The 16430-nt window shown below is 36.3% G+C and overlaps 1 protein-coding gene across 3 annotated transcripts in view; it reads left to right on the top strand.

The window, feature by feature from the left end:
- Positions 1 to 15181, top strand: part of nrxn3a (neurexin 3a) — a 114321-nt gene extending 99140 nt beyond the window's left edge. For 2 of the 3 annotated variants that reach the window (XM_055038140.1, XM_055038139.1), the window contains 3 exons: positions 752 to 1056; positions 2054 to 2147; positions 13148 to 15181. In XM_055038140.1, coding sequence (XP_054894115.1) covers positions 752 to 1056; positions 2054 to 2147; positions 13148 to 13452 — 704 coding nt within the window. In that variant the 3' untranslated portion in view covers positions 13453 to 15181. The remainder of the gene's footprint in view (positions 1 to 751; positions 1057 to 2053; positions 2148 to 13147) is intronic. The other variant, XM_055038141.1, reaches the window with a different exon arrangement.
- The last annotated feature ends 1249 nt before the right edge of the window (positions 15182 to 16430 follow it).

Raw genomic sequence — 16430 nt, 5'->3', positions numbered from 1 at the left:
TAATATGAAATAAAGCATCATCAGCCTTAATTAAAAGACAATAAGATGTACTTTAGTCTTCAGAAGTCAATGGATGGTGATATGTTAGTAGAAATGAAACTTGACTTCAGCTGGTCTGTTTGTAGCTCTATTAGTTCCACAAATATGTTAATTCACATTATAATCTCAATGTTATAACCCTGAAATAATAAGTTATAAGGAATACAAGAATGTAAGTGTGTAACATATTGAAATATATTACTTCAAAATATGTTGAAGTAATATATTTTTATGGATAAAAAAAGTTATAATTTTTGAGAAAAGGTCATTCAAGAAAGCTTTAAACTGAATATACATGTTGTATATTCAGAGCCAATACAACATGTATAGCTAACAATTGTACCCCAGCCTTCAACTAGGCTATAACACACCTAACTGAAAGAAATACAATTAACTTGATTTTACAGCTTGATTTTCAGATACAGAAAAATAGATATATTAATGACCTTTAGAGCCTGGCCTGCTGAGTTTCTCATCATATAGTCTTCTTCTGCCTTTCATTTCTACAGCAGTTTAAGAGTGACATGGCTTACTGGTGGACTATAGCATTGATTTGGTGACAAGTTCATTTATTTTTATTGCATTAAGGGCCAATAATATAGGATCTATTATTATCCCATAAACTATGAATTGTAATTACTATTACTTACGTATAATTATTGAAAAGTAATTGCTAATGATTGTTTCTTGCTGTGGATGTCATTTTTTTTAGGACGACAGCTTACAATTTTCAATACTCAAGCAACAATCACAGTAGGAGGCAGCGACAGAGGCCGACCTTTTCAGGGTCAGCTGGCGGGTCTATATTATAACGGCCTGAAAGTATTGAAAATGGCAGCTGAAGCCAATATCAACATCAAGATTAATGGCAGTGTGAGGCTGGTGGGGAATGGATCCAGTGTGGCAGGTGCAGCCAGGACCACAACCATGACTCCAGAGTTATCCAGCAACGTTTTAGAGTCGACCACCACGACCACAACAACAACTACACGGAAACACAGATCCTCCACGGTACAGGTGGGATGGTCAACAAAACTTTGTCAATGTCTCAATGTCTTTTTTTTTTTTTTTACTTTCTTTTGATCCCAATTCACAGTGAGTGACCAGATAAAAGCTAAGGCTTACACAGCACACTAACAGAAATAAAATAAGATTGGCCAAGGTAAGCTAAGCGATGTCAAACTAATGTAAGCTAAATTAATACCATTTGTTTAAATCAACATTTGGTTGTACATCAGATTCTTGATCTCTTAGTTCTCAAGGCTTTGTAAAAGTCTCTTAGTTTTTATAAACAGTATCCTTGAATGCCTTTTCACTTATTTTTAGTCCAGTTATAGAAGTTTTTAGAGAATATTTTTGTTTTCTTAGATCATTTAACTCTGACCTGTAAATTATTGATACAAATAAATCTGGTTGACAAAGCAATTTTAACTCTAACAAGGTAATTACTAAATAGTCAGAAAATGGACATGTCCACATTTGTCTTACTAAAGCTGAGGGCAGTTTTCACATTTCACTGATTTATTTAACAAAGGGAAAACAATAAGTACGTAAAAAAACAGCATCAGCTTAAAACACATATTTAATGAAGAATCTGATGTACAACCAAATGTTGATTTAAACAAATGGTATTAATTTAGCTTACATTAGTTTGACATCGCTTAGCTTACCTAGTTGTGTGGCATAAATTTACTTTGTATGACCTGGAGACAATGTCAAAATGACATTAAAACTGCAAAGGCATATTTGTTTTGCCAAATAAAACAAACATTTCAGATACCAGATACGGATTACAAGCCAAAATTATATCTGCTACATAGACTTATCTCCATGTTAAGCAATGCTTATTAAATATTTAATGGTTATTTATAAATGACTAATAAATAGTCACTAAGGTCTGTTATTGACAACGGGAGGCAATCAGTAAACCTCCAAACTTCTCTGTTCACCCTGTTTGTTGTTTTCTGTGCTTTCTCCTCACTCTGAATGTGCTTTGTTGTATGGTCTGATGAAGAAGCATGGGACAGAGGAAATCGTGTCCTCTGCAGAGTGTTCAAGCGATGACGAAGACTTGGAGGAGTGTGAAACAATCCATCCAGGTGGGCTAGGTTAGTTTGCATTTGCTTGCTTTCTTTGTGCACACTCATCTGCAGCAGAGGATCGTATGATCCTCCAGGCATCACCCCCCCATGGTTAAACAAAGTGTAACTTAAGCGCTTGCCAGCTTTAGTTGCAAAACATCTAGTGTAGTAACAGGAATTTGTTCCAGGTAAAACTGGAATATTCAAAAAGAAAGCTGAAAAGAAGATTAATGTGATGCTAGCTGACATTAGATATAATATAATGAGCTACACTTTCACATGGGGTCTTTTAAAGTGGTAAACATGGTTTCCAGAATACATACAAATGTTGACAGCTGAGAGGAACAATAGGAGTTAAAACATTTGTGGAATTCACATAATAAATCTGTCAAATTTGTATGGAGGTGAACCATGTTCTCTGCACTGATGCTGCTAAATGTGTTTCATCATGTTTTAGATCATCGCTCCTGCAGTTCACAGCTCTTTTGATTTTCATTTAAAGAACTGTATTTTAAAATATGTCCATTGATAAATAGAGAAATGTCTCCAGATTTAATGTCAGTCTTTTTTGTTCTCATTTGTTTGTTTTTTCACATTTAGAAGCTTGCACTGGTAAATGTGATAGAGAACAGATATCATTGAATTTCTGTGTACAGGTTTTTCTTTCTTTGGGTCATACTTTTGCTCTTAGGTGTACTCATTATTCTGTCTTTTTGTATCCAAATAGATTCAAAATTTTTGATAATTTAAGTTAATCAATCAATTTGAAAAAATTGGGAATCTCCCTGATATTAAAAAAGTGTAGTTTTGACCTATTTCAGTGATAATGCCAAATGATTAAAATAAAAAAAAGCCTTTGCAATGAAACAACTAAAAGTAACAACTAACCTTCTTGTAGAAAGCATACAACTATATGTTTGTTGCCAGTACTTTGCATCCATAGTACATGGTACAACTAATATTTTTACATGAATTTTTTTGTTTGATAATTTACTTTTCCATAGCTATAATGCAACTAATGGGTTATTTTTATGGAACTTAAAAGATAGGTCCTTTGAATTTTGTAGGTTATTTTCTCACAACTTTCAATTCACTTTCCTGAAATTTTGAATTCCCTTTCCAGGAAATGCAAATATTTTTTTCAGGAACTTGCAGGTCACTGCTACCTTGCAGGTTACCTTTGTAGAATTTGCATTTTTCATAGAACCTGCTTATGGCAAGTTTTCTTGAACTTACAGGTTTCTTTCTCAGAATATACCGGTTTCCTTTCCATGAATCACAGGTGACTTTTCCATAAGTTTTCTAGAACCATATGATTATATTCCTGAAATTTGTGTTTTAGGCTTAGAGTTACCTATATGGGAACAAACATGGCCTGGGAGTTAGGGCACAGTTTTATGCTTTCTGCAATAAGTGAACAATTCTTGTGGAAAATTATCTGTAGTTGAACCATTGTTTCATACGTTTATGTTTAGTTCTAAATTTAAAACTCTACCAAACATTTATTTGGTACATAACCCAAACATTTAAAGTTGGCATAAAATGGATCTTCTAGATTTATAAGGCTAAGTAAATATTTGACAAATCCCCCCCCAAAAAAATGTTTGGTTTAATAGATTGCCAGATAGACTGCCAAGATATATTTAAATCAAGTGATATGTTAGTTAACTTCACCAAAGGTCAAAGGGTCATTCCCAAATATTTTCAAACAGACTGTGATCTTGTGGTGTAAAAGGGGATTCAAACGGTGCTGTGAAGCCTGAGATCCATGGGGATTTGTGAAGAAAGACAAAGACAGGGCCCCAGTCATCCAGTCATGTGTTTACACAGAAATTCACACCATTCTAACCCTAACATCATGTTAGCGTGATTGAAAGCTGCATGCCTTAGTTTTTTTGTTTTTTTTTTACTTTGTTTTTTCTTCAGTTGGGAAGTCAATGCTATTTCCTGGTGTTTTGTTGCCAAGATTTCACTCCCGTCTTTCCGCGAACTGTGCCAAAATGCATTCTTTTGGCCTCATCATCTGTGGCATGATGTTTTGGTTGGTTATAACTGTTTCCTCACATCTCTTGGTGTGTCGTGTGGCTTTGTGTCTTACCGTTCAGCTTTCAAAGATAAAATTACATTTTCATTTTCATCTACTATTTATCTGTCCACCCTGAACAGCCAGACATCGGCTCCTTCTTTCACATCTCATATTATTTTTTCTTCCGGTTTCTAGGTTTTTTCTAAACATAAAAAAAGCCCATATTGAAATACTTTTTGTTAAGTCAGAAGATCACCAAATCAGTCTGTTCAGGGTGAATCTTTTATTTCACTGCATGTTTTTTGATATTCCCACGACACCAGGCAGCTCATCCATTTAACTCAGTTGTTTTATCTGCATTTGTGTTGAAGTTGTGAGCCATTTTTGCAGTCGCAGTGTCATCAAATCGCCTGTTTTATCCCACGCTTTTTATTTGTGAGTAGGACTGTGAGTTTTTGTTTATATACTTCATCAAGTGATTCTGTTCTCTGTTGTAAACCTTTCTGTTCTTTTTTCTGCTTAATTTTATAAGATGGCAACGAAAATGGGTCATTCAGTTATTTATGAACTACATACACATATACACATTTAATAAATTGAGATCTTTGATAAATTTTTATCAAACATTATTAGTGATAAAGATACACCTCACCTCGCAAACTGTTACTCGGTAATAAAAATCAATCATGTTTCCACAATCTGGCAACATGTTTAGGTCATATCAGTGCATTTAAAAGAAAGGAAAATATTTATCAATAAATATTTTGGGTAGGATAACATTATTATGTAGGAACAATCAGGTATGAAAGACAATGCACCGTTTTAACTCCGGTTTATTTGACATTAATATTTCACGATTTCTGTAATCATGTTACAGAAATTAGTTCCCACCTTGTTTCTATTGCCAAACACTTGAATAGTCTGTAGTGGAATGGCAATCTTCTCCATGATTTATTCAGCAAATAGTTACTTGACCAGTGTTGAGATTGGGGTGTTTTTAGTGAAATGAAGGTTCATCCCAATCAATCATTAAATGTTGCAGCTTGGACAGTCATACAAAGTCCAGTATGTCAGGTTAAATCTGGTGATGGCACATACACATTTAAAAAATAGCAGAAGAAAACAGTAGAAGAAATAGCTAACTTTGTCCCTTGCTCACAAATACATAATGGTCAGATGTGCCATCTTATGAAATTAAATTAAATTTCTTAAAACATGTCTTAAAGAGCATAGTGACATATGTTGAAATAGAAAGCAGATTTAAAGCTGGTCTCCTTGACATTTTCTTCCAGTAGTTATTTTTATCTATTCTGACATAGAAACGACATAATGTAAAACACTCCAACAAAGAATGGTTGCTATTGGGTCTATTAGTTCACCCCCCACAGTAGGACCATAGATGTGTATTGCTTCAATTGCTGATAGATTTCCAAGCCCTAACAATTTAGTAAGACAAATTAAAATATCTTCTCAAAAAGTATACATTAACATTAACCCTAATTAATAGAAAAATGTGTAACACATCTTAATAGAGACAAGCACTGCAAAAGGAACATATTTGATTGAGAAAAAGTCTAGTCTTCAATGATATGGCCCCCTCCACCACCTTTCAAAAATATTACTGAAAAGGTGTCTTGTTGTATTTTGTGCACCCAAATCATGTATCCTGTTCCATGAGCTAACAAAAAGTTAGTGGAAAAACACCCACACGAAAAAAAACCATTCTAAATAGCTTAGTTGTTTCCAACACCATTGTTTCCACTTCCTCCTCTTTGAATAACTCGTTATTTATTTGGTGTAAATTGTATCCAAGTGAAGGAATTTGTGTTCAACTTAAGTAATTTTTTTTTATCTTTATACTGTATGAGTTGTAGAAACATCTCAAGGATTTTCAGTGGAAACAGTTCAATTGGTCATCCTCGATCCACTGTTCCACTGTGAGCTTCCTGACATAGGCTGTGAATACTTAGTTAATATGATTTATTGATTTTCAAACTTTAATGAATATGAAAAAAAACCTGTGACACTTTTTTCCACGTTGTCATAATGGGATATTTGCGTGGATAATTTTGAGGAAAGAGATTCATTTATTACACTTTTAACTAAGGCTTCAACACAACAAAATGTGGAAAAAGTGAAGCATTGTGAATACTTTCCAGATGCACTGTACTCCTAAGACAAAGAGTCCTTACAAAGCGGGATGTACAATTACTGTCTCACCAGTGTGAGCAAACTTTTTCTGTCTTCGTCATATTTCAGATTAGTTTTCTCATATTTGTTTCATTAAGCAAGAGTCCATTAAAATCCTGAGTTACATCTAAAATGTTTTGGAAATCAGCTTTACCTCTAAATTAAAAAAATAAATAAATAGAGTATTTCCTGTTTTATTTTAATATTAGGGTATTAAAAACATGTGTTTTGTGTGTTTTGTTCAACTTCTCTTATTACATGTGAACATGTGTCCCAATTGCACACTGCTGTCTGCACAGAAAATAATAAATTTTAACAATCTATTTCCCAGCAAATCGGTTTGCATAATGAGAACATTTTCACTGTTTCACAGCTCATTGAAAAACAAGAATAGAAACCTCATTAAGTTGCATCAGGATATTGTTTTGTGCCAGTACACAGTGTTACTTTAACTGCATGTTTGTTTTATGGGATTGGGACACAGTGTCCGTCTCCTATTCTTACATCGGTCAGTCCTGCCAGTTTGCTGTGTTGTTTCTTTTATTTTACTTTCCCTAAATGCAACTTACTTTAAGCATGCATCAACATCCTGCAGTTCGACTAAAACAAACCCAAATGACAGTAGTGGTAACCCATTCTCAGCCAGTACCGTCTCCCTCTGATGTACACCCAGACTGCACGGCCGGCTCATGTTTAAGGACTAACATTACAAGGAGCACATGAGAGAGGAGCCCGTCCTCCAGTCGAGTGCCTCTCCCATCCGTGTCTGTTTTTTATTGTGTGCATCTGGTTGTAGTGTGTGCAAAATTTTAAATGGCTTTGTTCCTTCATCTTAACATTTTTCTTCATTTAATATTTGAAACTGGTCATATTTTTAACCCAGTTGATTGCTGGCATTTTGGTTCTGATTATGTTTTTTTGGCATATATGTTTTCTTTTTTTTCCTCAGAGAATACCTAAATCGAAGTGTGAAATATTTTTTCCTATATTTTGACTTTTTTGGATTTGGAACTCCTTCAGTAACTAGCTTGTGTGTTTAATTTCTAGATAAACACCAATGCAATAGCATAAATTTAATCAAATGTATCCCTACTTCAGGATGAGATTTTAGAACGCATAAAAGAAAAACTCACACAGACTAGGATCTGATGTAGTTCCTGATCTACTTCTCACATAACAATTTTAGATTTTTTACAACCTACTTTGACAAAGCAAAACCTTTTAATACACACTCTGACCAAAGCAGTCAAGCACCTATGTACTAACCCTGAAGGAATGGTTCAATTTAGACATAATTTGTTCCACATGTAGTCCATGAAAGGGATGGGAATAAATTGATTTACACAGAGCTGTCATGTTGACCATCAAAGGGCGTCAGTGGTGGTACCCAAACAGCAACAAAGATTTTTTTTTAAAAATATGATCCAACAGCTAATGCAAACACTAAATGAAGATCAGCAGATACAGAAGATGCTTTCTTTTCAGCCACATTACTAGCACTTGATGGCATTTGATAATTGTTGCATTATAAGAGACTGGGAGACTGAATAACACAACTATCCGTCATGTCACAGATGGGATGTGTATTTTTACAATTTTTACGCAATGATTTTCTCCTGTCTTGGGTGAAAAACCAATGATTCTGGTTTTAGTTTCAGATAAATGTGTTATGTTTGGTTTTCATGCAACTCACATTGTTATCCCATAAAATTCCATCAAGTGCTAGTAATGCTATCTAACGAACCTGAGGATTCCTGTCTGTATGGTGACTTTTCTAACTGTTGAATGAATCACTCCATTACTGATCCGGAATGGGGTGGGGTGGGTTATGAGATGTGCTAGCTCCTTGCAAAATGAGTAATTTGCATTCTTATCACTGGTCCACATGTGAATCAAACTAGATCCAAATCAGACCATTTCTCAGGGTGGGTCACTGTTTGTGTCAGGGAGTGTATCTTTACTGTAAGAACAATACAAATTGAATTGCATGGCTAAGAAGTTGCAGTTTAGGGTTTGTAAGACATGTCAGTGTTAGAGTTCTTCTGTTCTTTTCTGTAGATGGGCATGTATATTGCTCATTGTTTGTATATCCCCATCCCTTCCTTACAGCCAAAACCTCTAATGCCGCCCGACCGCTTCGTACTGCCTTTACATGGACATGGCAACTGACTTACACTGTCACCCTCATCATCCTCATCTCCTCTGTAGTATGTTCATAGGTCCAACCCCTTCTTCACCTCCTCCCTTGTCTTTAGAAATATTGAAATATAAAGTCATCCATCCATTCTACACTAAAGAGCAAATTAAGCAAAAATTGTAACATGGATAGATTTTAGGCTCACTGAAGTCTCTTGCTATGAAAAAAAAAATGCAGATTTTTTGTAAAAAAAATATTTACAAGGAAAGAGAAACAAAGGATAAAAAGCAGAAATATGGTGTTTATTTTTCTGTTATGTGGTGTGGATGTATGTGCTGTTGCCTCCCTGTACCGCCATTGTTTTAAGATAGAACCCATTTTACAGTGGATAAAAATTATCTTTAACGGTACCAAGTGGCTATCCTACATTTTTACACATTTTTTCCTTTGTAAATTCTTTTCCTCTTGCCTAAAAATCATGCGGGCAAATTGTTGATGTAAGTTAATGACACACAATGTGCATGCTCTGATTCTCTCTGTGATGCTTGTGTAAGATGCAGTTTGTGAACTTACACATTTCAAAAGTTTTCTGTTGTAATTAACTAAAATCAGATGATGCTGGATGGATAAATCTCTTCTTGAAAACCTGCAGACTGCATCTTTGTTGGATATGTGGTCATGTTACAGCTGATAAATATTCAGTCAAGTTAGAAATGCTACAGAAGGCCTTTGTTTAGGCACGTGTTGTATGTCTGTAATTGGATGTGTTTGCAGCTGATGTGCGTGAAGCAATGTTTTGTATGAAGTGTTAACTTGCATGAATGACTCCAAAAGACATACTGAATCACAGTGGGTACTTTCATGTTAATGAGTTGATGCTTTGAATGTTCACTCCAGTAATAACAGCACATGACCCAAATACTGTTTTGTGCTATGCAACACTCAGCATTTATATAAAATCTGAAAAATATTGGGAATTGCCCAGAATATACCAAAAACAGTTGGATTTTGTTTAGGGGAAATAAAAAGAAAGTAGCCCGTCTGTCCATTCATTTCCTCTTATCAAAAGTTGGGTCCTAGCTGTAACAAGCCGAAAGGGAAAACCCAAAGTTCCCTTTTCCAAGGTCATTTGGCCACTTCATTAGATACGATTTTTTGCTAATACAAAATGTGCTAATTACATGACAGGTACTCAATGCATCGGACCTATCAAACCTGGAAAGGACAACTTACTGAAACATACTTCAGCTAACAGAATGGCTGAAATATGGTGTCGTTGGTGTAAGACTGTTTGGTTATTTCAGAATCTGCTAACATGCTCAGATTTTTCCCCATCAACACACCTGGAAAGAGAATTTTCAGAAAATGAAAAAATATCCACAATTAGAAGCAAAAGCCCTGTTCATGTCAGAAGAGAGTGAGCAGACTGCTTCAAGATGATACAAAGGCAGCTGTGGCTCAAGTAACCACTTACTACAACCAGAACATGTGAAATACAATCTTTGAACATTCAACATGTCAAAGGCTTAAAAAAAGATGGTCTACAGGTGTCCAGAAACTATCCAGATCAGATGAAGCACCTCAGCTGACATTTTGGGATTTGGTAAAGTATCCAGAGCTCAAACTGGATGAGGAACGTCTTTGCCTAACTGTCCTGTCTACCCTACAAAGAATGCAAATTTTAGAATTTTATATTGTGGAGCTTGTTTTTTACAGTATTATCTATCTCTCTTGACAATAGGTGAGGGTTTGAACTTTAATGGAGCAGTAAATTCTGAGCTCTGTCTTTCAGTTCAGCTTCATCACCACTACAGACTGCTCCAGCATCTCATTAATCCAGGATAAATGTACATCTCCAATTTGTTTCCTGTTTTCTCCTGCCATTACTCAATAAAAAGAATCAAAATTACTTGAAGCCAAACTCCAAAGTTTATAAGGTACATTTATATTTATAAGGTAAAATAAACTATCTGGTGTTTGAGTCTCTCATAACGAAACTCCAAAATACCTTTCATTCAGAGTGCTGTTTTGCAAGGGGTGAACATTTAAAAGCCTTGTTTTCAAATGCAAAGTAAACAAATGTTGTCTGGTGACAGAGCTGCTTCTGGTAACAGAGTTATTCTACAACAAAATACACTCAACACAACATCATGTGAAAAACCCTCTTTTACTATCTATGAACTCGTCTACCCTGTAGGATGCTTTTGTTGTTAAAACACGGCCCACCTACAGAGCTTGCTAATGATGCTATCCAGGTTGTTATGCAAAATGGGCAAATAACTCACTAATAACATCAGTTTACTGGGATTTGATAATATAATTGCAGAGCAAATGTACAAACAAGGAATGCTGACCTTTTTACTCAGTTGCTACTTTTAAAATAGAAATCTAAATTAGACTCACTCTATAAAACTAATGAAGGATTCAGCTCTGCATCTGAGAACTATTTATGAAGGTGTTGGTACATTTATGTGTGTTACTCTAAGTAAACAAGAGGTTTAAGATGAAGTGGGAGCCACCGAGTAGCAATATTGCAATTAGTTTCACAATAATTAAAATCAGTTCTTTGGATCACTTCCTAGCTCTGCAGCATTGGATTGGGTTCATGTTAGAAGTCCCCCAGCAGCTTGTTATCAAGATCTGCTGCAGGCTGGTAATTTAACCCGTCAATTTAAACCATGTGTCCTAAAACAGGGGGAAAGCTGAAACATGCAAGGCAATATGTTTCAAGGACCAGTATTGGGGAAAAAGCTGGCTGAGCATTCACTCAGTAAATGTGAACAATAACAACCCTACAAGTTATACATTTAATACCTGAAATGTAAAGTTATTGTTTAAAATGATGTTTAGCTTTTTGCCTTTCAACAGTATTTTAAAAAGAAAGTAGCAACAATTTATGCAACAACTAAAGCAACACATAACATTAAATCTTTATCAGAGGACGTGTATGAAAGCAGGAATCTATATACTTTGCCAGAGGAAAGACATCAGCACTTTCTTTAGAGCAATTATTTTCATTTTCTAAAATTTACAGTGCTGTCTGATTGAACTACAATATTTTTTTAATGTCCTTCAGAGAGATGGGAAGCAACTCTAGATTTAGGGGTTCTCAAAAATCCAGTCATCGAGAGCTACCGTCTCTTTTCGATGGATCTTTACTCCAACAGACCTGGATCAAATGGCAGAATTTCCCTCACAAACTGTTATTCAACTCTGAACAGGTCTGGCAATGTGCCATCCATTTGATTCAGGTGTGTTGGAGGAAGGATGCACCTGAAAGTTGCAGGTTGGTCGCTCTCAAGGACTGGACTTGAGCAGCCCAGTCTAGACGTTAGATCACAATGCAAAATCAGGGTTGGTGAAAATTAAACAAAGCAGGTTGACACAAAGATCTCAGAGCAAAAGCCTAGGATGCATGTGGAGAACTGAACATCATGGGTTTGTTCAAACAATCTGGGCAAATTGGTACAATTCAGCTGACCACGAACTACTCCACTACCCAAAAGTCAAACATGTGGCCGTCATACCAGCAATGAGGTAACATTGATAATCAGTGGATTAAACTCTCTCCGCAACATTGTCAGAGAGGTGGTTCTAAAAACCAGAGGATCATTTGGTGGACTAGGTTTTCCCAATAAGGGGCAAGAAAGAATGAAGAAAACAGTCTTAAAAAAAAACATTTATATTAAAATTTTTATTGTGCATTTTTGCGAGAAAAAAATATCGCAACACAGCAGCCATTCTGGTCCCATAGAATAATGCTGCTGAAGCTTTGTCATGTATTTAAAATAGATGATGAAGATGGTATCTTAACTTCAACGAAATAATAATAATAATGAAAATTATACACAATTTGCTTCAGAGTACTTTTATCATGAAAAACAATATTAAAGAACACTAATATCCCAGGATTTAGTGGCTGAAATAAACTGAAATATAATCAAAGCTTAAATTATCCTTCTGGCTCCCATTTTACCTCTTAAGCCTTTTAAGATGTTTTTATATCTGACTTTTGCTGGCTTTGTTTGGTTCATAAATTATAGAGTTTGGTTCTAAAATAAATCTTTTTCCCCTTCCAGGAGCTGAATTAGTCATTGAGGATCCATTAGAGCACCCCTTTGTAGCTACCCGTGCACCCTTCATTCCCACTCCCTCAACCCACCACCCACTCCTCACCATTATTGAGACCACCAAAGAGTCCTTGTCCAAGGCCACTGAGGCGGGGGTACCTTGCTTGTCGGACCGAGGCAGCGATGATTGTGATGATGATGGCTTGGTGATATCGGGGTATGGCTCTGGGAAAGCGTTGAAGTCTTACCTGCCCCCACTGATGATGATGAAGATTTTCACTCGAACTTCTCCTTGTTAAGACCTACATCACACTTTCAAGGTGACTACAAAGCACAGGCGCCCAGGACTTTTATACCAAACAAACCTTCCATCTTCAGATGCAGTAGGACAACCACCATACCAGTAACCGCCAACCAGAGCCGCACCACTAGCACCTCTGCCTCCACCACAGCCCTCCACAATTCTCCGGCAAAACAAAAAAACGCGAGCTAAAACCCCAGCCCCAACCTAATGTTGCTTCTATTGCCACATCCTGTGAGGTAGACAGCAGCAAGCTGAGGGGCCCATTAATAATTTCCGTCATGTTCCATAATATACCCACAGCACTCCCCACAGAGCCAGGCGTCAGGCGAGTCCCGGGGCCCTCGGAGGTGGTCCGTGAATCTAGCAGCACCACCGGGATGGTCATCGGAATAGTGGCGGCCGCAGCGCTGTGTATCCTCATCCTCCTGTACGCCATGTATAAGTACAGGAACAGGGATGAAGGCTCCTACCAGGTGGACGAGAGCCGGCACTACATAACCAACTCGGCTGTGCAGAGCAATGGCGCTGTCATGAAGGACAAACAGCAGAGCCTGAAAGGCAGCAACAAGAGACAGAAAAACAAGGATAAGGAGTATTATGTGTGACTGAGACTTTGGTCAACCCGACAGAACAAAGAGAGAAGGCACTGAGAGAACTTTTATTACCAGTTTCCCTGTGAGGAGCTTTGACAAATGATGGTATAACATGGGACTTGAATAATTCTATACTGTGCTGAATAGTTGAACTGATATGTACTGTAACATAAAGCACACTTACTATTAAGCAAAAGGCTTAATGGCAAGGTTAAATAGCAACTTTAGAAACCTTACACTTCTATCTGGTCAGAGACATTGTCGGTATACAAATATTTCACAGCATCATTCTCCTAAGTGACTTTTAGAGCTATGTGATCCTTGGCATTAAACAATTTTTGTGAAATTGTTAATTACAAAAGGCTCGTTATCTTAAACGTTTCCAGCATGTAAGCAACAAGTAGTGCTTAACGAGAGGGGGTCAGACACACAAAGGACTCTAGTAATCAAAATATTACAGATTTTTATGGTTTATACATAATATAAGTGTGGTGTCTTACTTATTTTTGCTTAAAGCAAAAGAAAAAAAAGATTAAAAGAGAACAGTAAGAAAAGAAAACTATTTTATGTGTATAATATGAATCTAAGTGAGCCAATTGCCAAGGGCAGACCTCATACCATCTGTTTGCTCTGGCATCTAATTCACCACAATTATTCTCATTGTCTGACAGACACAGTGACTCTCTTTGTGGGAAGAATTTGTCGGTTCTCTTGATAAGAAGCGCCTGATTGTAAAATGCATGCCATCCTGATTCCACAGTAAGGTGCAGTACAGTACAAGTCCAGTAAAGAGTGTTCAGCTTGGATAACACAAAGGAAGTTCTTCATCTAAGATCAGGACTCCCCCCTCTTCTCGAAACCCCTCAAACAGATCTCTTCTTGCTGCACAGTCTGTGGTGGTTTTATCTATCTGCACAAGTGTGTGTTGGTTCATTGCCTATCATTCTCTTTTTCTATGGAGGTGTCAGGATGAACACAGATGCAGTACTACTACACTGTTAACCAATGTGTATACAGAAATAAACCAGATGTTGAAAGTGTGAATTCTATCAGCTGTCACAGTCAACTGTGTCAAAAAAATGAAAAATTTGTTTACATATTTTATTACATGCTATCTGTTGTACTTTGTAGGTAGTAAATTGTACATATACCATGACAGTTGTAATTTTTAGTACCTCTATTGTACAGACTGAAGATATGATTTATCAACAGAATTCATTTAAAAAATCTATCTGTTAATTTACATGGAGAAAGACTTTAACCAGACTGTGGAGAATCATATTGATATTCATGAAGAATAAAAAAAATGTATTGTTAGCCTAGAAATCTACACAGATGTTTCTAAAGTTGCATGAATATTTAACTACTTGCAGTTGTCCAACAAATACAAGGTGCCCTTTCTTCTCAACCATGGCGTTCTTGTCCTGGGGTACATTGATTTCTGTTTTGCTTTGTTTGTACTTTTTTATAGAGAGAAAGAAAGAGCATACACTCAGATTCATGGTGAAGACAGTAAAGCTCAAATAAAAGCTATAAAGGGGGGTCAAAGGACATCATTTCTTCTTCGTCATTAGTTGACATCTCGCTTTGGAAAAATTTTACCACTCATTTATGTTCGCATTTTCTGACATTGCTATTAAAGAAGTGGATACTTTTTTTCTTAGAAATCATATTTTGGGTTACAATTGGTTTTTTTTCCCCTTTTTCATCCATTTGATAACAAATAAACATTTTTTCTGAAGTTATTCTCTTATCAATGGGTAAATACAGTTGAGCAATTAGTGTAGCAATGCTTTTCCCAATTGTAATATCATTTCAACATTTCCCCCTCATCTGTGGTCCCACCTCTATGTTTCTGATGCCAAAGGAGGGCAAAGACAAAACACAAAGCCTTTTGAGATTTCAGGTTAATCTGCTCTTACCTATACATTAAAGTGTTTTCTCTGATAGAAATTATGATGTGACCACCACACTTGAAGCATAAACAATGGAAACATGGCATTGTGTTTGTAGTACTAGAAATATTTTATTAACAACAAAAATCATAGTTAATCTGCACAGCAAGATGTCTGTGAGACAAATCAAATGATTTCCACCTTAGTCTTCATATTGCAGATTATTATTCCAGTTGGGATTTATGTCTTCATCGAAATAGCATCTGTGTTTTTACCTTGTGTTTTTAAGAAGGCCATAGACCAGGGATCCTCAGGGATAGATGTGACAATTTGTCACCAAACCTGAGTAAAATAATCAGCTCATCAGCAACAGTCTGGAGAATTTGACTGCACTGTGGAGGTGATTGAAGCATGTCAAACCAAGCACACACCTAAAAGTTGCAGGACATCGGCTCTTTAAGCCTGGATTTGAGGACCCCTGGCTGTCATCCATTGGTGGGTTCTTCAAGAGCCAGTGTCTTGCAAGTTTTTGACATTATGCTCCAACTCCCCCAACTTAAAAAACTATTTTCAGTGGGTCACTAAGATCCAAAGGAGGACCAGAACTTCCAACCACTGACAGAACTTGCTGAATCACTGAAATTTTTCTGACACTGGTAAATTTGTGGGTGGAATAAATTAAATAAACTCCATGAAAGTCTCTCTGTAACAAATTTGCCATTCAAGTTGGATTTCAGCTTACTGTTTTCAGATTCATTTATTTGGATCCTGTGTTTTCTTAGGAAGTCCAAAGACCTCTGGTGGCCAACTCCTGCCCTTACCTGGTATTATCCCTCAAGTTTTAGATGTTTTGGCAATACTCTTGGTCTTGAGGACTGGAACCACTCACTCATGGCATAAAATGTTGGTTAACTAAAAAGGCAGCAAATTTCAAGAAATCCTTGCAACAACGCCAAACTTTGGAGGGGAACAATAATAAACTTTTTTACAGCTCTCATTTATCAGATTCAGGATTCCACATGAATTCAGATTATACAAGTATTAGGTGTTCATAGCCTACTTCATAATTTATTCAAATGATTAAATAAATAATTC

The sequence above is a fragment of the Poeciliopsis prolifica genome, unplaced genomic scaffold (genome assembly GCF_027474105.1).
Source record: "Poeciliopsis prolifica strain line A6 unplaced genomic scaffold, Auburn_PproV2 SCAFFOLD013, whole genome shotgun sequence".
NCBI lineage: Eukaryota > Metazoa > Chordata > Actinopteri > Cyprinodontiformes > Poeciliidae > Poeciliopsis > Poeciliopsis prolifica.
The sequence above is the reverse complement of the archived record's forward strand: the minus strand, read 5'-3'. Positions and strand labels throughout refer to the sequence as shown.